Source organism: Urocampus carinirostris, chromosome 8 (assembly GCF_059441175.1).
Source record: "Urocampus carinirostris isolate Australia breed hairy pipefish chromosome 8, RoL_Ucar_1.0, whole genome shotgun sequence".
Lineage (NCBI taxonomy): Eukaryota > Metazoa > Chordata > Actinopteri > Syngnathiformes > Syngnathidae > Urocampus > Urocampus carinirostris.
The window spans coordinates 21961134-21984985 of record NC_142356.1 but is presented as its reverse complement, the minus strand read 5'-3'; the positions used below and the strand labels follow the sequence as shown (position 1 = coordinate 21984985).

General features: G+C 39.5%; 1 protein-coding gene across 2 annotated transcripts in view; it reads right to left on the bottom strand.

Moving 5' to 3' along the window:
• The window catches only part of sdk1b (sidekick cell adhesion molecule 1b), a 421825-nt gene that overhangs the window by 158511 nt on the left and 239462 nt on the right, over positions 1-23852 (bottom strand). The window contains exons 6-8 of one of the 2 annotated variants that reach the window (XM_088341980.1): positions 22754-22780; positions 7983-8085; positions 5773-5948 (exon numbers count right to left, since the gene is read on the bottom strand). In XM_088341980.1, coding sequence (XP_088198106.1) covers positions 5773-5948; positions 7983-8085; positions 22754-22780 — 306 coding nt within the window. The remainder of the gene's footprint in view (positions 1-5772; positions 5949-7982; positions 8086-22753; positions 22781-23852) is intronic. The other variant, XM_088341981.1, reaches the window with a different exon arrangement.

The following is a 23852-nucleotide window of genomic DNA, read 5'->3' as shown; positions in this document are numbered from 1 at the left end:
CATATACATGCAATGAATGTTACAAGTAGATTTATAATAAACTCAATTTTAAAGTGTTGTTCTGTTATATATTGTTTAATACTTTGCAAGGATGTTTTTTTTTCATTTTTTTTTTGCGATTAGTCATCTCATTGTCTTTCAAGTTGTGAAAAATGGGGCAGGCAACTTTAGGGCAGACAACTCTGAAAAGTTGCCTGCCCTGGTAACCCGGTAACTTTTTGTCATGAGTTTCAGACACTTAGGTCTAACAGACAAAGTTTAATGTTGTCATGGTTCTTACTATCCAATCTTTTCCGAAAGAGGGCCAGATTTCATGAACTGAAATTGTGTGAGGACTGACCTGGCATTCTTTGAACCATTATCATTAACACGAACACCCAAAACATACATGAGAAGCCAATTAGACAGTGCAAATTGTTCGTTGGTGTGAGTACGAGAGTGAATGGTTGTTTGTCTCTATGTGGCCCTATGGTGAACTTGCAACTCACCCAGGGCATACCCCGCCTTTACACAAGGAATGCCGGGATATGCTCCAGCAGACCACATGACCTTTAGCCATTGGCTCTGTCAAGGTGGGCACGTTTGACCTTTGCATTTTTTTGCTTGTTTTTGTAACTGTCCTAGAATAAAGTGCAACTGCACCAACACTATACCAGGGGGCAGTATCCCTTCACTTAGGGGGGAAGGTGACCGCAAAGGGTTTTCTTCTTTCTAGGGAGGCATGACAGAATATAATTGAGGAAGCACTGCCCTAAGGTAAAGATAATGAATGAATATATTTATTCCATTAAATAAATCAGAGACCATTATAAAATGAACAAAAACGCTGTGTGGGAAAATAATATTTGTTTTACTCATTATGTATTCAAATTGCTTCACCTTTTCTCAGCGTCCAGTGAGCTTTTTGTAATCGGAATGTTTTGTCTGGCAGTGCCGCTTGATATTTTATTTTTATTTTAGTATCATTTGAAAAACAGCCAGTCTCTCGGCAAATTAGGCGGACACGGTTGTCTCTGATTTCGGTACAAAAATACTCCAATATCCATTTGTCCTGGAAACGCCGACCCTCATCTGCCATCATCTGGTAAAATGGTGATTTAGTTTATTATTTCATTTATTTTTTTGTACGTATTAATCTTATACTGCCGTCAACATTACTGATGGGCCACGTTCTATTATATTTATGACAGAGGCCGCGAGCCAGTAAAAATTTGATCACGGGCCATAACTGGCCCCCCAAGGCCGGGCTTTGGACATGTCTGCTTTAAATTGTTGTTATTGGGTGTTAAAACAAAAGTGGGAAGTTTAAGGAGTTGGTTTTTTCGTCTGCCTGCTGCTAAGGTAAGGAATTGTCGACAAGTAGGCAGACACTCATGGTTGTCAAGGTGTAGTAGAGCAGACCTAACACCCAAACTGTATCCGAATGTTACAGTCTGTTCTAAACAATTTGTAATCGGTAGGTGACTAAACACAAAGCCATTTTAGACAAAATAATCGTGAAATTTGGTTGTATTTCTTGATGATTGTCTTTTGGGTAATCAGGTAACCTATTGGTTTTTGCCTTTCCTGCCAAGTGCCAGCTATAATGTTAACAGCACTAGGTATCTTCCTGAGGCTAGCTACCAACTTCTGTATCTGTATTTTCCTCTGATTCTCTCCACCAGACACAAAAACAATGCCGCCTGCGGGGGCGGGCGCAGGGGGAATTTTAATCGTTACGTTAATATATTTTCACGCGTTAAATTGAAAATTATAACGCAAACCATGAACGCAATATTTTTCCCATCGATATGATTTATATAAACACACACACACACATATGTTTTATATACCGTATTTTCCGCACTATAGGGCGCACCGGGTTATAGGGCGCACCCCCAAAAAATAGTTTTTGGTCCTATATCTTCCATAGATAAGGCGCACCGGATTATAAGGCGCTACAATGGGAACATCGATAAAACAGTCAGATGATTCAGTCCAACTGATTACCCCCTTAACATTCCCAAAGCTTGCAAAGAAGCAAATACGTGTCGTAGACACGTGCGGATGCGGTGTCCGTACTATGTCACTCAAATGCATCATTTCAAATATCATTCGGAAGGTTAAAGTCTTGGGATTCAAGAAATGCCAAACATTTCTTAGTTTCTATTTTATTTTTCGCTCGCAACCTTACCGTGCATATGACAATAAACACTCGGAATTGAGTTTAATTGACTCAACTCATCACAGCAACATCAAGATCGTTCTAAAACAAGATACCGGGAAAATAAAAAGCCGCATAGCTCACCTAAGTTCTCACGTTCAATAATGATACGCAATCATGGTCTTCTTACAACCGTGAGTGAAGTAAATCCAGGAGAGTAAATTATTTGCAAATACAGACTAATAAAACATGTTTCTTTATGGTGTACTTTAGCAAGCTTGCTAAGCTTGCTACGCCATTGCTAAACTCGGACAATTGCAGGGTTTGTTTTGGCCATCTAGCCAATCCGAGGCTCCGAATAACTTCAGCCAATAGCGATCGATTTAACGGATGATTGACACATCTTTTTCGGCCAATTGCAGGGTTTGTTTTGGCCCTCTAGCCAATCCGAGGCTCTGAATAACTTCAGCCAATAGCGATCGATTCAACAGATGGTTGATACATCTTTTTGGCCAATTGCAGGGTTTGTTTTGGCGCTCCAGCCAATCCAAGGCTCCGAATAACTTCAGCCAATAGTGATCGATTTGACTGATGATTGACACATCTTTTTTGGCCAATTGCAGGGTTTGTTTCGGCCCTCTAGCCTATCCGAGGCTCCAAATAACTTTAGCCAATAGTGATCGATTCAAATGATGATTGTCACATAGGTTAGCCAATGAAACGCCGGTATATAAATCCCAGCATACACCGCAGACTACTCCACGTTCGGGGGAAAATCGAGTCGGCGGCTGTTGCGTAAGTTGCGAGACCTTGTGATTTAATGTTGATCCATAAATAAGACGCACTGTATTATAAGGCGCATGGTCAGCTTTTGAAAAAAAATAAGACTTTTAGGTGCGCCTTATAGTGCGGAAAATACGGTATATATATAAATATATATATATATATATATATATATATATATATATATATATACATGCTGCAGTAAGAGGCGCTGAGTGGTTGGCGAGTCTGCGGCCATTGGGTCAAATCCAGCTACCAACCTTCCTATACAGGGTTTGCATGTTCTCCCCGTGCTTGCGTGGGTTTCCTCCGGGCACTTCGGTTCCCTCCCACATTCCCAAAACATGCATGTCTGTATAAGTGGCTGGTCCAAATTGTCCCTAGGTGTGAATGTGGGAGTGAGTTGTCTGTCTCTGTGTGCCCTTCGACTGGCTGGCAACCAGTTCAAGGTGTCCGCTGCCCACTGCCCGAGGATTGCTGGGATAAGCAGTTTAGACAACCGATGGATGGACGGGTGCTGCAATAACCCCCATTTTTTCCCTTTGTTGTGTGTTTATTCTCTAAAATGCACCGAAGAAAAACTAAATGAATTCATATATCTGAAATTAGGATGTATGCAGCCTGCAGCATCAGGTGCTATCACCCCACCCGTGCTGAAACTACCTAGCGTGCCCAGGCGGATCCTTTGTGACTGCTGAGAATTCTATCGGTGTCGCTGGTTTGCTCACTTTGCGTTAAGGTGCTCCCACGCTCCGACAATCACAGTAGATCAAAAAAAAAGAGGCTGGCATGTGGGCGGGAGCGAGTGCTTCATCAATCAAGCGTTGGCTGCCGGTCTCTGCTGTTTCTTATTTACACACAAATATCCAGGACAGCCACTGTGTGCGACAAGGGCTCCAGTGACACTGCCTGTGTTTATTTATTTATTTGTTAAACTCCTTAGTCAACAACACTCAACCCGTACATTGATTTGTGACCCAAAAACAAGGGATATTTTACCGGTGTGTGTATTTGTTGCATCATTTCTCTGTTGCGTTTTCGAGTCTGAAATCCACAAACCTCGCGCTCACTAATTTACTGCATGTTGATACATTTTATTGATGGACAAGATGTATAGCTAGAGTTCTACCATGGTAGACATTTAATACCGGTAGTGTGTGCATTTACAATTTCCGGAGACGTGTTCCTGTTTGATTTATTTTACGTTTTTTATTCCGAGGGGAAATGCACTCCTCGATGTATTGTAAGGGTCCGTATACATTTTTAATTGCTAAATTCAAGCACTTTTGAAGGACTTTCAAAACTAATTTTCCAATTTCTCCGGGACCAAAAATCTGGTGAATCACGTATTTTGCAGAGCCACAGATATAATTGTAATATTCATATCCGACTTTTAATATTGTGTGTGCATTTATCAAGACATGAGCTTTAAATCTTGAGTAAACTGCAAATATATTTGTTATACACAAAGGTCTATGGTACAATTCATGTAATGATAGATCAAACGAATAATATCGCTGCCCACAGTCGCAACCCATTGGATGCTCAGGTGTCAAGCCTAGGTTGTGTGTGAGAACACTGTTTTCTAACCACTGGACCACCAGTTCCATCGACAATACAGATAATAAAGACAAATATCTTAAAGTTAGAATGAACAACCTGTATCTAATAATGATTGATGAGGTGACCAAACTCCCCAATTCCAACCTCTAATGTTGAGCGCCAGGCAGGGAGGCAATGACCAGCCATGACCTACCAGTATCAGGACAGGTGCTCAAACATAAAGCCAGCGAGCTGGTTGTTATTTATTTTAGTCCACTTATGATATACGTTAAAACTAGATTAATCCGGATTCGGTTTATCTGTATCTTCACGAAATCCGGGTACAAGTTTAATCCAGATAATTTCTTATGTATTTCTTACAAAAAATCAATGCATATTCCGGATTTTGCAATCTAGATCTTCGGCTATTCCGGATCAAAATCCTTATAATTTTGATCCATTCCTATGCATTTTGCCATACTGTATTCCAAGTCGACATGCCATCTTTGACGTCTTCTTCCCGAAAGAGGCTGGAAGACGCAACTTTCCGGGAAGGTGTATGACATCCTTTTGTCCGTAGACAAACACATTTCTCTATGCGTTTGTTTTCGTGGGAGGTCTTTCCGGTTATCACTGACTGACTCTATCTCATTGTGTTTCGATTCAAGTTGTGCTCTAGTCGTGCAAAACAACACCAAAGGAAACTACACTGAGTGTCATATCATGGCATCAGTGAAGAAGAGTCGAGAGGACCAGACATACAGTACTATCACGAACACAATGGCCTGAAGAAGAAATATATCACTGCTTATTTTCACACCAAACTTCAAACATTGTCAGATATTCTGAAAGACGCATTATGTATGTTTTATTAATATTCTGTAATGGGTTTACATAATTCACAAGTTAGGAAGCTGCGCTGTCCCTTCTTCCGGTTAAAGAGATAGCAACGTGCTATTGTTGTTGTGCCCTGTTTTGAAGATCTATGTCAATAAAGCTCCCGTTTGCGCACATTAATTACTCCACCTCAGACTCCCATTCTTACACGTTACAATTCTTACTTTATCTGTGTGAACATAAACGGGTGAATTCATGTTCATTTGACACCAGATGAGTTATTCATGCATTTTTTTTACTAAACATAATTTTGAGGTCGGGGGTTCTGAGAATATCGGACATCGGCTAATCCGGATACTCGGATAATTAGGATATTTTTTCCAGTACATTTGAATCTGGAATAACCGAGTTTTACAGTCTACGGAAGTTTGCCGAATGCTTGAGCAAGTAATAATTGTTTTGCTTACCGATCACATTGAGGTGCGCCCTAGCTTCTGCAGCTTTGCCAGTACTGTTGCCGAGAAGCACTTCACAAACATACTCGCCGCCATCTGAGGATGCCGTAGTAGGCAATATCAGCCGACGCCCACTGGCCATCTGACGCCCATCGCGTTTCCACGTAATCAGCAGGCTGTCCACATCTCTGAGGAGGAGTAAATCAAGCGAATTAAGAAAATGGAGACTGTAAAACAAAGTGGATGCTTCACTTTTTGCCTCCATGAGGCAGTAAATAAATAATGACACGTTAGATTTTGGAGTCACATCTTCTCTGCAAGAACCAACTGAGAATCAGAGCGGAACAACATTTTTAATTTGACTTTTTGGCGTTCGTTTGTGAGAGTACAATTCTTACATACTTTGTTCATTGAATAAAATCCTATGTAAGGCCCTCCTAAGGAGGTAAATTAAAATAGGGTTGAAAGCAGTAAATTTGTATTGTAAACAGCAATTACTTATGGCCCCAATTTAGAGAAAATTGCCTCAATTAGTTAGTGGAGGTTAAATATTCATGGCTCTCCTGTAAATGGACATAAAGCTGATGATTAAAAACAGTTAAATAAAACTGCATTGTGTTTATTTCCAATTAACCAGATAGAGTCAAAGCCAAGTGAGTTGAATGCTAATATTAATCATGCTAATACGTACAATGCTAACAATTATTTATACATACAGATTTAAAGAATTAGCCAACAGAAATGTGTCATTTTCAAAAGTACATGTAGGGTAAGATATTGTTGCACAATTGGCATCATGAATTTGTAAGACATTATGCAGCTCATTACATTGCATAGAAAACCATGTTAAGCTTAAAATTACATTGTAATATTTTCCTGGTAGACGTGGGTATTTTGTGTCGTGCAACCAAAAATTAGTGCTATAAAGCTTAAGGGAGAATTAAAACAATAAAGACTAAAGTGACTAAACTGCACAATAGTTCTTTTTTCCCCCAAGCCTTTCACAAGGTTTTTGAAGGTGCCTGTAGCAGCAATATGGTGGACAATCATCTCAGCTCACGCTAGGTGAGCCTCATTTTCTGTGATATAAATACACATTTTTTGACCCAGAGTGTTTAAAAAATGCACATTTATATGATAGTTCATGTATTTTTGATTTTTTTTATATTTCATGATATCATCAGACATCCAAAAGTGAAATAAAATCAACTGAAAGAAAAGCTTTTGTCTGGAGATCATGTTTGGCAGTTTTATGGGATTTTGTCTAAAATTATATGTTCCTCTCACTGAAAAAAATATAGAAATAACTGCCTTTAACGGCTTTTTGAGCAAAAAAGGTTCCCCGCCCCTGCTGTAGTGTGTCCTGAGTGGACCCAGATGTCCTAACCAGATTTTCCAGCAACCCCATCTGGTTCATTATTTCTTAAACAGTCGGTTTACAAAATACTTTAAACTGGGAAGTTCCACTGTTGATATGTGAGACGACGCTCGGCAAGAATCTTGATCTAATAAAAAAGGAAAAAAGTAGCAAAAAACACACATACATTTATTTTTTCTTTGACAATGGCCAACCCAAATGACCAAACACCCAAACAAGTTAAGCACCTCGGCACCCAAGGTAGTCATGCTTTCGTCACTCCAGATGAAACGAGACACAAGAAAGCGGCCATGTCATTCGGGTCAGGGCGACACAACACACTCTTTTGTTCAACAGCAGGTGCCGACAGCTTTTACTGGTTTACCCTTGCCGCATCATACAGGTGCCATGCCCATCCAATAGAATGCGTCCAAACATACCTCTAACCTTTCACAACACCTATCCACTCATTCCTATCACCAACAAGCGCTCTAGCTTCCACTACATTGAGATCTCTTTCCTCCAGTGCACTCATAACACCATCCATCCACGTCAATCACGGCCTTCCTCTTGGTCTCCTTCCATTTACCTCTGTTGCACGCTCGTAAAACAACAAAAACAAAATCTTAAAGCATGCACATAAATACACAAGCGTAATACCAGTTACATTTTATAAAAAGTTTGTGCAAAAAACTGCTAATGTTTGTCGATTTTAAATATGATTAGCGTGATTGTTTTAAAAATGTTGTAAAAGGAAGTTTTCACAATTGTTTATTTGAGAGATGTTTAAAACATAACTAAAGCAAGAAATTGTCATAAAATCAAAATTGAGCGACAGTATGCAGTCAATGATAACATATCATACCTGGCATTTGCGATGCACTCCAGGGTGACCATGGTCCCTGCCAGCGCTGTTGTGTTTTTCGGACCAATCACAACGGCCGGCGTGTCACCTTCGGACTCCAAATCTGGCAAAAAAAGGCAAACAAGGGTTCATTCAAGCCACATTGTTATTGGGGGGAATAAAAGAAGAAGAAGAAAAAAGTATTGTTTTGGTTAATTATAGCCAAATAAATTATTAACCAGGGCTCAATCAACATTTATTTTTAATGTATCTGCATAATAAATGTACTTCACTTTTTGAACTGTGCTACTGCAAGGCCCGCTTATTTCAATGTATGCTTATGTTGAAAGCCACCCACATGCCCCAACCCCTCCCAAAAAAGTTCAGCTTTCAGTCTGATAAAACTTCAGCCTACTTCCACATTAAAGGAATTATTCAAGATGCGTTTCACTTTTTCTGATTTCAATACCAAGAACAAGGTACCAAGAAAACAGTCCAAAGGTTTGATACTTCTTTTTTACAATCTTCACTTATTAAATAGATTAAATCATTAACTATCACGGCTTTTGTATACCCTTTTCATGGCCAAATCCAAGCACTTTTGAAGGACTTTCGAAGCCAATGTTCCTATTTATCCATTACCAATAGAAGAAGAAATCTGTTGTAAATCATGTATTTTGCAGAGCCAGAAATATATCTGCAATTTACATACGCAATTTCTAAATGCACTTTCAATTAAAGAGAGTTATTCCCATCAAAAGTTACCATTGGGAAACACTACCTTCATATTTTGCATAGCCTATAGTACATGTCCAAAATTGATACGTAATAGTCGCACTGCTGTAGACCTAATTGTGCCCTGTTTCGGTGTAGCATGCCCCTGTTGTCTTGGGCGCGACCCATAGGGGGCCATTGAGCATTACAGGACAGTGCCTTACAAACAAAATCAGCCGCAGTTAATTACGATGAAAGAAGAAACGCAATGGCAAAAGAAAAGCCACCAGAGTGCAGTGTCAACGTAAATTTTAAGCAGCCTTGTTTAGATACATGGCAAAATTTTTAAGCACTTACAAGCATTTCACTCAAAATTCAAGAACTTTTCAATATTTTTTATCACATCATAAAATTCAAGAATTCTAAAGGATGTCAAGCATCGGTGCAAACCCAGGGTTTTGTTTTCCCAACTTCTTCTCATTTGGGCATCATATATCTGCAGATTTTGAGATTCAGCATATTTTCATTGTATACAGTACCAAAAAAATCCATTACCAACCCACAGAAAACAATTCCCAACTTGTGTGAGCAGTAATGATGAATTGCATAGAAGCTAACACTACACATGCGTTACAGTGATAACATGAAAAATAGTAGAGCAGTGTGCCTATAGAGTGATTTATGTCCCCACCGGTAAAATAAATGGTGGCGCCTGCAAGAGATTATGATGATGATGTGTGTGTGTCTGAGAATGAGCCAGAGAGGAGATGATTTATGACCCAAATGGCCTCTCATAATGTAAGAAAAAAAGTTCTATAGGATTCTTATCATCCCTTGTAACGTGCTCAGTGGTATTTGTCGGCAAAGGGCCTATACACACCGACGTCATTGGATTGGCCACGTCGCTACGCTACTGTGAATATGCAGTTTTGCAATCAGTCAGAAGTAGGAAGAACAAATTGAGGGGGCCAACTGTGACAGGAGTTGGACCGGGATGTAAGCGGCGCAACATAAGTGATCGGAAAGGAGGTGAGGTGTGCCTTTCATCTCTTGTTTGAAGCCGGCCTACCAAAAGGTGGTAATTGAAGCCCGTGAGAGCATGGCATCCCACCATCACATGATGGAGACACCCAGCTGTGATTAAGTGATGCGAAAAAAACAAACTTCTACATGTCAGCGACTTGTCACTGACACCCACACTGGTGCTCTGACTTAAGAGGAGAGGTTGAGTCACTAACGGCAAAGTAAACCGTTGAAGCTCACCATTTGTTCCCCCAAGAGTCACAAGTAGTCTGTGCATTGTCATTATTAAGAATCAATGAAGATATCGATATGATCAACCCTAATCGTAAAGTTCCCTGACGACACTAAAAGGAGAAGTTGGAGAGACAATGTGGTGTTTGAAAAAGAAACCACTAATGAAAAAAAAATCCAAGGAAGTCTTGCATACTTCAGTAAAACAAGCACGGACCCAGATCCACCATCATCAATGGAGACTGGGTGTCCACGTCGCTCTGCTAACACCAGAGCTGTGGTAGGAAAGGCCCAGTGGCGACTCAACTTCCTAATAATGCTCAAGAAGAACAACTTGGAATATACTCTGCTGGTTCCTTCAACTGAGCCATAGTGGAGAGCAGACATACAGCATGTGGTTGAAGAAAGACTACAGACAGAAAGACCTATAAGTTCATCGACACAGCCCATAAAGTCATCATCTGCTCTCTGCCAGTCAGGAGAACATTGCCGGCTTGTGACACGGCAACAGAGCTAACAACATTAAAAAAACTCCTCTTACCCTAGCTACCAACTCTATGACCTGCTGCGCTCTGGCACACGCTAGAAGTCTGTTGAAATGAGGACTCACTACCATCACCACCCTAAATGAACTAAAAAAAAACTGTATTTATGTGTGTACATTTATATATATATATATATATATATATATATATGTATATATATATATATATATATATATATATATATATATATATATATGTATATATATATATATATATATATATATATATATATATATATATATATATATATATATATATATATATATATATATATATATATATATATATATATATGTATCTATATATCCATCCATCCATTATCTGGAACCGCTTAGCCTCAGTAGGGTCGCGAAAGTGCTGGAGCCCATCCCAGCGATCTTTGGGCACTGGGCAGGGGACACCCTGTACTGGTTGCCAGCCAGACAACCCACTTTGTCATTCACACCTAAGGACAATTTGGACCGGCCAATTAACCAGATATGCATGTTTTTGGGAATGTGGGAGGAAACTGAGTGCCTGGGAGAAACCCACGCAGGCACGGGGAGAAGATGCAAACTCCATACTGCGGCTGCGGTAACTGGACTTGAACCTCTGCTCCGTGGGGCTGTGTGCTAACCATACAGCTGTCGTGCTGCCTATCATATATATATATATATATATATATATATATATATATATATATATATATATATATATATATATACATACATACATACACATAGAATCAATTAGGTTTGCCTATCTAAGAGTAACGCTAAAGGCACATGGACACGACTTTCTATGTGTAATGGCCATTAAATAAGTGTTGTTGCATAGTCAAGTCTGGTTAGCACATCTGCCTCACAGATCTGAGGTCCAAGGTTCAATTGCAGCTACTCGCCTCCTTGTTTGGAGTTTGCATGTCCTCCCGTGCCCGCATGGGTTTAATCTCGGCACTCCGGATTCCTCCCACATTCCAAAAATATGCATGGCAGGTAGATTGGCGGGTCTAAATTGTCCCAATGTATGAGTGAGTGTGTGAATGGATGTCTGTCTCTGTGTACCCTGCAATTGGCTGGTCCAGGGTGTCCCCTTCTCTCCATCGCAAGAGAGCTCTAGCTCCAGCGCGGCCCTTGTGAGGATAACCAGTACAGGAGATGCATGGAAGGATAAAAACACCAACTTAGTGACAAATTGTCTGGTCAGCGAGATGAAGAGTGGTCAAACCAGCCGACAGTGCCCCCCTAAGTATGGTGACAGCCTGCTAGCTCGGACCAAGGAAAGCAGACGAAATATCGTGGGACAAATTCAGTAAACGGTCTCAGCTAGGGCAGACGGAGAGTGCCGGGCAAAGTATTGCAGATGGTTGCCGGTCGCCAGAGTAAAGGATGGTGGAAGCGTCTGGGACGCAAAACGCCATATGGACATGTGATCTTCCCTCCCGTCTCCTCTCTCAAGCAGCCTCACTCCGCGGGGGAATATTATTTCATCTTGTTGAGCGTGCAGCATCCCTCATTCGATCAGCACTCCTCTTACACTGATTAAACGTTTTCCAGCTCAGGATTACGGCTGACAGAAGTTACTTTGCTTGCCTAATTTTTCAGTGCACGGGCGAATGGTGCTGGCTTGAAAAGCTCGCCACAAAGAGAAGCTGCGAGGCAAATCCAGAATTTTCATCAAAAATATGAGATTGCTATTGAAGCAAATGAGAAGCACCATGTGGTCGGCTGGCGTCCTCCGAAAGTCAAACAACCTTATAAATATTCACAACCTTTGATAAAAAAACACCTGAAAGACAACTCTCGTGTTGAATACAAAATCAATTTGAATTTGATTTGAACATTCTGTTGAGCTACATTGCTCCATTTTATGCAGGGGTTTTTAAACACGCGGGCCACAGCCCAAATGCGGCCCATGGGATGATATTTTGTGCGCCCTGTCTGGAAAAAAAGAAGTAGTTTGAAGAATAGAATATAATATACCTTTATTGTCATTGTTACAAAATGGGTTAACATATTGTGACAACGAAATTGGGCATTGTCCGTTTTGGGTCGATTTTAATTTGAAAGTATGTTTTTCTGATAATTTTTTTGTCATTTTTTGGGTTGGAGTTGGAAAGAGAAGTTATGTTTAGAACAGTTCATCTTAAAAGTTTAATACTGAACAGGCAACAGAACTGAATAAAAAGAGTGTTTTTTGTAATCAGCAACTATGTGCTATCTTTAGTCTTTTATATCTCCTGTACTATTATTTTTTGTATTATTATTTTTTTTTAATTTACTAAAAAGTTTTTGGGAAATAGTTTTTTCCCTTTTATTTTATGTTACAAAATAAAGATATTTGAGAACATTGGAATATTTTCTTGGGAACAACCTTATGCGGCCCAGCCTTACCTAAAAGGTGTATTAATTTTGGGAGCCCTGATTTATATAAACACCAAGAAAGAGAAAGTTTTGAAAATAAACCCCTTTCAGTCGGTTATATAGTCACGGATACTGTTAATGGAAAAAAAAAAAAGAAAAAAAGAAAAAACCTTAAGTACACTACAGTAAAAAGGATTTGGTTTGTTTTCCCTTAATTTTCCTAATTTACTTTTAACAGAAAGAAATGCATCTACATGTGCCTACATTTTATAAGCATTTGCTACATTTGATGCTTACACCTTCGACCACACTTGTGACGCTAAATGCTCTTGTGTTGGCCACGCCAATCACTAATGCTAGTGTCTATGTTGGTGATAAAAATAGCTGCTAACGTAGAGGCTGCATTGGCAAAAATATGCAGCCAGAAAGTCTTAACACATTTCTCACCCTTAGCGTAGCCAATAAAACATAAATAAATTATTTTGTGGCTAAACCTAAGATATGTGGCTGCTCTGAAAGGCCTGACTGAAACAACATCACCGGTTTAATAATTCCGTCATTGTGGTCATGCCATGTGTACACAAAAGTAAATCGGTAAATTATTAAAAAAAGACAAGTAATTACTGTCATTAAATAGTTTTAGTCAAATAAATATGAATCGCATTTATGTGTATGTTTTTAAGACTTTGGAAAATTGGATTTAAGGCAAGTTAATGCTAATTAGGGACTTATTCTTAAAATAATAAATTTAAGGCCTTTCAAGACTTCTCAATGATCCGCGGGAACCCTCTGTAAGCCAGCAGAATTCACGTACGTTTCGACACGAAATACACGCTCATATACATATTTTGTTAAAATTTACCTAAAACAACCCATCATTTTGAAAGAGTCATAATGGACCCAAAAGGTTTGGAGCTGAAAAAAAATCAACTGCTTCATAAAAGCCTTAAAGGAAGGCAACACATACTGTATACAGTATATCTATATTCATTGGAAAATGTTAAGAATGTTTTTATTATGTTTGTCCTCCTACAGAAATCATATAATTTTCTACTATCGAACATTTTTTAAAAAGCACCAAGAAGCCACTGGGGAGCGCCAAAGAGCCGCATGCAGCACCAGAACCACTTGTTACTGACACCTGGCCCAATTATAATGAATCAAATGGCAAAAAACTCAGTAAGTTTTTGTATCCAGTAGCCTTCGTCAGTGAAAATCGCTGCACATTGAAAGCTAGTTGTCTGCGAGGCTTGCCTGAATTCGACTGCGTGAGATGGATTGTGCAAGTGTGTGGTCAGAGTCAGAAATTCACAAATTAAATCCAGAATGGGATTGGCCAAAATCAAATCCAGGAAAAGGATTGATGCAGCCTTAGGGCAAAGAAGAGATCAACGTGAACATAGATAAAACGAGGGACAGAGAGGGAGAGAGAGAGAGCGCAAAGGTGATTCCAGCCAGATTAGAGAGTAATCCCGCTTTGACTGGATTCTCTTGGATTACAGCTTGTTCTCCTATTAAAGCTGTCACTCACTCAGTGCATTATGAAGAGCCAGCCAGCGTGTGTGTGTGTGTGTCTGTGATCTGAAATCCTTTCAGAGAGAACTGTGAGGAGAGAAGAGGGATTTGTCTCAAATCAACTTTAACATTGAAATAAATGGAAATGCTATCAATCTGTTCTAGCCTACAAATTCTGGATGTATAACACCGAGGACAGTGAACAATACTAATATTCAAGTCCATTCATGTGTATTTGTTTAGCTCTTAATCATAAAAAGTTTCAAATACGGTGATATGCTAAGCCTTTTAGTGTTAGCTGTGGCGTTCCACAGGGCTCAGTCCTTGGTCACGTCCTTTTCAGTATTTTTATGCTTCCGCTAAGGGGCATTATTCGATGGTTAAATATGAGTTGCCATTGCTATGCAGATGGCACACAAATGTAACAGCCAATGGAGAAACTGCTCCGTTAAATTGTGGTAATCTGGAGGCCTGCTTCAATGAGATGAAAAGATGAATGTTACCTAATTTCTTGCATTTTAACCCCGAAAAAAACTGAAATTATTTTCCCAACTCGATGTGTTGACCGTTCTCAAACACTGCAGTGAACCTTGAGAAATGTAATATCACTCAGGGTGACTTTAGGTGTCGCATTTGACCCTAATTTAGTGTTTCATTATCTCTGATTGTTAGAATATTTAAATTTGACTATTTTTTGTTTTGTTTTTATTTGATATTTATGGAAAATCAATTAGTCTTTAACTCTTTCACTGTCATTCCAGTGAGAATGCATCATTGACATCTGTAGCCGTCAATGGCAGTGAAGAATTTAAAAATCGAACATTTCTTAAATCCCAAATCATGCGGCAGGAGTAAATTGCCAATTGATAAAAGGGACACCGCTATGTAATATTTGACAATCTTCACTTATTAAATAGATTAAATTATTAACTATTGCATTGTAGTCCAACAGAAAACAAGTGCTATAAAGCACAAGAAACATTACCTATCAAAGTGACCAAACCACATTTTTTTTTTCTGCCAGGCCTTTCCCAAGATTTTGATTTTCTTTTTGGGCACCCTTAGCGGCAAGATGGTGGGCATTGGTGGCAACTCATTCTAAAGAAGCCTCATGTGATGTAAAATTAACACATTTCTTGACCTATAAGTATTTTGAAAAATTGATGTTTATATGATATATATATATATATATATATATATATATATATATATATATATATATATATATATATATATATATATCATATAAAACTTTTTGAAAATAAAGTGCGAGATTTGGAAACATATTGAAAAATTAGAGAATAGGGATTTTTTTGGGGGTAAATATGCTATATTAAATGAATATGTATGTCTTTAAATTGTTGAAAAAAATGAATTAAGGTTTTTATGGATCAATTTCGAATGATTTGGAGCAAATATTTGTCAAACTGATGGCTTGAGCTGAAATATAAAAAATATAAAATATAAAAAAGGCTAGGTCAAAAAAATACAAAAAAAATAAAATAGAATAAATAAGTGGTTTGGTCACTTTGAGTCTCCGTAGTTGATCTAGTGATCAAATATCACACAGTGTCCCTTTAATAACAAAATAACGCCATATACATAACTTGCTAGTTGCAATGTAAAATGCTGCATTCGAGGTATTTTGGCAGCGTCAGAAACTGTGCCTTTGTTTTTGGTTTTTGTGCATTTAAAGTTAAAAACAGCCATTTGGCCATATGTTTTTAGTTGATGACTTACGGATGGTCATGAGTCGTGTTGTATAATTGCACTTCACAATAAAGTGGCATCCATCCATCCATTCCCTGCGCCGCTTATCCTTAGTAGGGTCGCAGTTGTGCTGGAGCCCATCCCAGCCATCTTTGGGCAGTGGGCAGGGGACACCCTGAACTGGTTGCCAGCCAGTCGCAGGGCACCAGGGTCAGACAACTGGACAAAAACATTCACTACCCAATTGAAATTTAGATTGAGGAAAACAAATATTAGTTTTGTTTTTTTGCAAGGAAAAAGGTGGTCAATTGCCTTACCAGGATTCCACCAGTATTTATTCAAGACCACCAAAAAAATTAATACCAATTTCGCACCTCTTCTGGCATACAGTTGTGGGAGGTAGGCGTGGAGTTGTGAAGGACAGCGGAAAACGCGGCAATCAGGATTTTCCGACCAACACGCCGCCCTTATCGATAAAGTCGGAGAAAGTGAAAAATATGTTTACAATACATGTTCCATACTGTTGTTAGTTTACTTATACAGTTTTTGCTTTATCACACAGATAAGACAAATGATCTGAAATTATCTGCATTTATATAGCGCTTTTCAAGTCAATGACTTCCCAAAGCGCTTTACAGTGCGCTTCACGTTTCCCAATAGCGGCCTTGTATTGCAGCCATGTAAGACGCTAACCTGCTTATTGGGGGTATTAGGGGTTCAGTGTCTTACCCAAGGACACTTCAACATGTAACACGGACAAGACATTTGAAATTTAAGAATTATAGACCTGATTTTTTGGTGTTTATACAAATTAAGACCTTCTCAATGCCTTAATTTGCAGTCATTAAATTAGAATTAGAAGCTATTTTTAAGTTTTTAAGACCTTGGGGAAACCCTGCTTACCGACTTGAGAATAGAGCGTGCAAAAACGAGTTTTTGTGCATGTCACCACTCTCATTAATGCGGCGCACTGACAGCGAATTGTCACGACACGACTACGACGGTCTCGCCTCCCGTTCACATCACCACCGGCGGCACCAGCGGCCAAAAACTGACCCCCATCGACCCGCCCTATTTTAAATATTCATCCCTCGCTTCTCGGTTGTCAAAAATCCTCCATCGTTTTTGTGACAGACCGAATAAGAGTTTTTTTCACCCACTGTATTCTTAGAGCCATGATGACATATTGAGGTTATATAATCGGCTTGAAGAAGAATAATTGCACACAGGATAAAAGTGCATGAGTGGATGGCAAGGGCAACAAACGGTGTTTTTGGAGTCAAACTCAGGTAACACAGTCTAGTCACACTGTCAGAAGCCATCGTTCAAACTGAGTTAAGTGAGCTAGTCAGCTTGAAAGTGCCATGACGCTAACACCCTGTCACTCCCAAAGCAGGAAAGAGACATACACTTCTCATAACCGGCAACTCCTCGTTGAAAGCAGTGTTGCTCAACTGGTGGGTTGCGAGCCAAAGGTGGGGTGCGGACCTGTTTTCAGTGGGTCGCACGTTTTGACCCTGGTAAAATAATGCTAAGAAAATGAAATGAAGTAAATAACTGACGGTTGAATGCATTTTTTAATAATGATGATGCCATGCAAATACAAATATAAAGAAATACAAAACACATGCGGAGCAAGGTCAAACACATATACAGCGGATAATTCATTAGGCATGGTTTTTATTTTCTTGAGAACAAATACAGAGAGAAATATAGACTGAAAAATATAGACAAAGACAATAAAATAGATACACTGAGAGGAAGACGCACTTAGAGAGTAAAAGACAGAAAGAGAGAGACAGAGAGAGAGGAAGACAGAGAGAGAGAGAGAGCAAGAGAATGAGAGAGAGAGAGAGAGAGAGACTTAGAGAGATACATATAGAGGGAGAGAGCGACTGAAAAAAGATAGACACTGAAAAAGATTGACACTAAGAGAGAGAGACACAAAAAGAGAAACAGAAAGACAGAAAGAGAGAGAAACAGATACAGAAAGAGTCAGAAAGACAGAAGAGAGAGAGACAGAGAGAGGAGAGAGAGAGAGAGAGGAAGACAGAGGAGAGAGAGAATAAGAGAGAGAGAGAGAGAGAGAGAGAGAGAGAGAGAGAGAGAGAGAGAGAGAGAGAGAGAGAGAGAGAGAGATACACATAGAGGGAGAGCGCGACTGAAAAAAGATAGACACTGAAAAAGATTGACACTAAGAGAGAGACAGAAAAAGAGATAAACAGAAAGACAACAGAAAGACAGAAAGAGAGAGAAACAGATACAGAAAGAGTCAGAAAGACAGAAAGAGAGAAAGATACGCAGAGAAAGAGACAGATAGAGAGAGAGGCAGACAGAAAGACAGAGAAAGAGAGACATACAGAGACAAAAACAGAGAGACAGAGAGGGACACAGTGAGGGACACAGAGAGGGACACAGAGAGGGACACAAAGAGAGACAGATTGAGAGAGAGAGAGAGAGAGAGAGAGAGAGAGAGAGAGTGAGAGAGAGAGAGATAGAGATACACATAGAGGGAGAGCGCGACTGAAAAAAGATAGACACTGAAAAAGATTGACACTAAGAGAGAGACAGAAAAAGAGATAAACAGAAAGACAACAGAAAGACAGAAAGAGAGAGAAACAGATACAGAAAGAGTCAGAAAGACAGAAAGAGAGAAAGATACGCAGAGAGAGAGACAGATAGAGAGAGAGGCAGACAGAAAGACAGAGAAAGAGAGACATACAGAGACAGAAACAGAGAGACAGAGAGGGACACAGTGAGGGACACAGAGAGGGACACAGAGAGGGACACAAAGAGAGACAGATTGAGAGAGAGAGAGAGAGAGAGAGAGAGAGAGAGAGAGAGAGAGAGAGAGATACACATAGAGGGAGAGCGCGACTGAAAAAAGATAGACACTGAAAAAGATTGACACTAAGAGAGAGACAGAAAAAGAGATAAACAGAAAGACAACAGAAAGACAGAAAGAGAGAGAAACAGATACAGAAAGAGTCAGAAAGACAGAAAGAGAGAGAGACAGAGAGACAGAAAGAGAGAAAGATACAGAGAGAGAGAGACAGATAGAGAGAGAGGCAGTCAGAAAGACAGAGAAAGAGAGACAGACAGAGACAGAAACAGAGAGACAGAGAGGGACACAGTGAGGGACACAGAGGGACACAGAGAGGGACACAGAGAGAGACTGATCGAGAGAGAGAGAGAGAGAGAGAGAGAGAGAGAGAGAGAGAGAGAGAGAGAGAGAGAGAGAGAGAGACAGAGAGACAGAGACAGAGACAGAGACAGAGACAGAGAGTGATTCTTATTATTAACAAGCTAATCCAAAGAATCATTCATTTTGAGCGGTGGAATCATTTTGAATTGCACTCCTTGAGTTTGTGGCTAAAACCTGCTACAAGGAAATATATATTTTAATAACACTTAAACCAAGAAAATGCATCATACCTAAAATGAGCAAAATTGTCTCCCATCGGGGTTGGCGTTTTTGGATGGATGTTAGTAGGGGTCATGATTAACCAAAATCTAATGGATATTGTGATGTGACGTTGTGCAATAGTGTAACAGCAAAACATTTATTTATTTTTTTTTTAAGGATTTGTAGTTCCAGTTTGTTATTTGAGTTTAAGCCCCGGCCAATCAGAAACAGGTTTAAATGGCACCAGCCAATAAAGACTGCGCAAAGTTTGCAAGACGTGTGTGCCCGACTTTCATAATTAAGGCTGATTTGGGTGCTCAGTTAAACAGCCGGGCGCACAACTGGCCACAAAAACAAACATGATAGAGCGTAACATTCCATTGAAAATGAATTCATCAATTAAATCGGACTCTGAGGAAATTCAGAAGGCCGCAAAGGAAAAGCTCATCACCAGCGGGTGCTCAATGGATTTTTACCGTGTCCGGGAATTAACTGAGGTGGCGTCAGAAGGGAAAACTAACAGCTAGGCTAACAACTCTGCTGAACGTGGCTAGTCACCAAAGCCTGATCTATTACCAATAAAACGGACCACTTGGAGCTACCACTCGTGGAAAGCTGCTAAATTTTTGACACTTGTATTTTAATCATCACATAGACCGTGCAGCTAGCCATTGGTTCCCTAGATCGCTTTCAAGGAGTTTCCAAGAAGTAGCCTTCCAATTTTGTTGCACTTATAGTATAATGACAATAAAGGCCATTTATTCAGCTGAATTTTCTCTTTTTATTAGTAGATATAATAGTTGTTATTTTGTGACAGTTGTATACTCTGAGTCTCTAAGGATGTCATCTTGAGGTAAGTTTGCATGTCACTTCGTTTAAGTTATTGTCACGGTTGCCATGGCGCCCAATTGGCCCAGCCCATGTGGCGCCAGCTGTGGCTCGTTGACAGATCGGCTTCCCTTCTATTTAAGCTCTCTAGTGCTCTCACTCACCCTTTGCCAGTCCGCCAACGAACCTCTGCACCCGCAAGACATGGGTTTTAACTCTGTCCGGTTTTCTGCTTGTGTTTCCTGTCCGGTAGTGTTCCCGTCTATTTTGTCCTGTTAATATCGATCTCCAGTTGTGTTCACGTCTAGTTTGTCCTGTTTAATTTCGATCGCCAGTGTCTTGTATAATTTCCGTCTATCTCGTCCTGCTTGTCATCGGACTCCAGTCTTTAGTGCCTGATATCAATTCAATCCTGTCTGTCCCCTCCTGTCCGGTATCGACCCCATCCGGCCGATATCTGCTTGTGCAATTGGTATCGATCTCGTCGGCCTCTGGCTTCCTGTCATTCCACGGCAGACTGCTGCCTTACTTCTTTCGTCCAACGATCGCCGAATCACTGGCCTTTTGGGTTGACGTGCATGAATGCCCCATTTCCAGTAAAATTAAGCTTGTGTGAGAAACATCACGCATCTGGGTCCTCATCCTGTTCCAGTTCTTGTCAGTTATCCACAAAAACAAAACGAGAACAGAAACCCAGTAATCTTTTAAAATCAAAAAATCACATTGAAATTGCAATAAAGGTCTGAAGAAGCATAAGTCATATTTTTTTTTCCAAAACCGTGCAGCTCTCGTTGTTAGAAAGTTAGTGTGGAATTAGCTGTAAATGTTGAGAGCGATCTATATACGGGTTAGCTGACCTTTACTTTATATTACTACTATTCTAAGTACTTAGAAAAGACGTATGTTTTCCTGAAGTGCCACACAAATAAGAAAATAAAGAACAGTATTATTATTATTATTATTATTATTATTATTATCATAAAATTCCAAATGAGTGATCGTTTTTCTCATTTTTGTATTGTTTTGATTTGATTATTTGTAATACAAGTAGACATAAAGTAATTCAAGGCTCCAATTAGGACTGTAGTTGCCATCGACCTGTATGAGTGTGTAAAGTTGCCTGACTAACCTTCCTTTTTATTAGCGGTGAGCACCGAGGTCAGACACTTGACACCAATTAACGGCACCGCACGTCATTTACACGCTCATCAGTTGCCGAACCGAAAAAAAAAAAAAAAAAAAAACACAATACAAAGAGCCCTGTCTGCGAGACTCCACGGACAACAAGACCGGAGGCCATTACGTTCACATAGTGTTTAGGCCACACGTAAATTCCAAGATGATTTACTCATGAAGGCTGTGAGGTTCCACATAAATAGAGAGAACGCTCGCAACTTGGCACTTCAGTTATCGTCAGTTAAGTCATTTTCGGGGAAAAATATTTTTTATTTGGGAAAAAAAATAATCATTAAACAGAAAAACAACTGATGCTTCCCACACCCGAGGAACATTTGGGCTGGAAAAAAGTCAAGCCGATTGTCCATTGAATTGAAATGGACAATCGTCTGTCTCTCTCCCTCTCTTTTCCTCTGTCTCTTTGTCTCCCTCTATGTCTCTCTCTGTGTCTATCTATCTCTTTCTCAGGGGCTCTCTCTCTCTCTCTCTCTCTCTCTCTCTCTCTCTCTCTCTCTCTCTCTCTCTCTCTCTCTCTCTCTCTCTCTCTCTCTCTCTCTCTCTCTCTATCTTTGCTTCTCTCTCCCTATCTGTGTGTGCCTCTCTCTCTCTCTCTCTCTCTCTCTCTCTGTGTGCTTCTCTCTCCCTATCTGTGTGTGCCTCTCTCTTCCTTCTCTCTCTCCCTCTCTCTCTCACCCTTTCAGTGTCTCTCTTTATCTATCTCTCTCTCTCTCTCAGTGCCCCTCCTTCTGTTTCTGTTTATTTCTGTGTGTATGCCCCTCTCTCTCTCTCCCTCTTTTTCAGTATGTCTGTTTCTCTCTCTTTATGTCTCTCTCTTTCAGTGTCTATCTTTTTCAGTGTCTATCTTTTTCAGTCACTCTATCCCTCTCTCAATGGATCTCTCTCTCTCTCTCTCTCTCTCTCTCTGCCCCCCCCCCCTTCTCTCTCTCTCTCTCTCTCTCTCTCTCTCTCTCTCTCTCTCTCTCTCTCTCTCTCTCTCTCTCTCTCTCTCTCTCTCTCTCTCTCTCTCTCTACACACACACACACACACACACACACACACACACACACACACACGCTCTATCCTGTTTTTCTGTGATATATCCCAAAAAGTCAGCAAGTACGCAATAATAAAATCACCAAAAACATCAATAAAAAAACAGTTAAAACGTCAACTAAAAAATGTGCAACACCACTTCGCAGATTTTCAGTTTTCGCAAGTGTTAACCGTGAAAGCTGAGGGAGCTCTGTACAGGATAATCTAGGGGATGGGACATGAGTGACAAATGTAAATGTGAGCTTTACCTGTTGACCCCTCGATCTTCTTGACAACTGGTAGCAATTTGGAAACAACAAAGAGGGAGAGGAGAACAGAAATGTAAATGTTTGGGTATGTAAAAAAAACAAAAAATTAAACATTGAAAGTCAAACACAAAGTACAACAACAAAAACATAATTAAAAAAAAAAAACAAGAATCCTAAAAACCTGGGACAATTTATATGTGAATAAGATGATATCGTATATTCATTTTGTCAATTATTTTTGATAAAGCCATACTTATACCTTCCCAGGGCCATCACCACTCTAAACAAGAACAAAAGACTGTGAAATATATATATAGCCTATGTACAAAAAAGGGGTATTTATAACCATTTGAGCAAATAATTTTGGAATTATATTGTATCAAAATGTCATTACACTATTTGTCATTGCCCTATTGTAACAATGAACTTAGAACTTAGGCCAGTATACGAGCAAAACATTGTAAATATTTTGACTATTTATCCTGAAATTCTATTTTCACCTTTAAGTATGTATTACGTGTTTATCCTAAAGCTCCATGTGAAATCCTTTCGTGTTCAATTGTTTTATCAATGACAAATAAGGCAACTCTGATTCTAATTCATACAGTGGTCTTCATAGATGGACACTATGTAGTGCTAAATAGCCTGCACCTATTCCTTTCTTATAATTGTTTAGCTTTTGGGAAATTGGTTTATTTTATTGAAAAAAACATTTTTGGATGTGTTTGATGCAAAAAAAAAAAAAATTCACCCTTTTTTTAAATTAAGGGAAAAAAAACATTGGAAGAAACACTAAGGAAGTGAAATTTCCTAGGGTTATGTAAAGATTTGTGTTTTTCCAAATAGGATCATTCTGTACCTTATGTCATTGCAGCTGGGGCACATGTTTACTACCGATACAAACTACGCATTGGTGGAAAAGACTCCCACAGTAATTAATCACATTAACTCAATTGTAAACCTGTAAAATGTTGAAAACTTTGTTACTTTACATATCTAAACCACCTCGCATTTAATGTGTTATAGATGACTACACTGCCACAAATACGTTTTTCCCTAGCCGTTTCGAACAACAAACTGCCAAAACAAGAAGGAAACT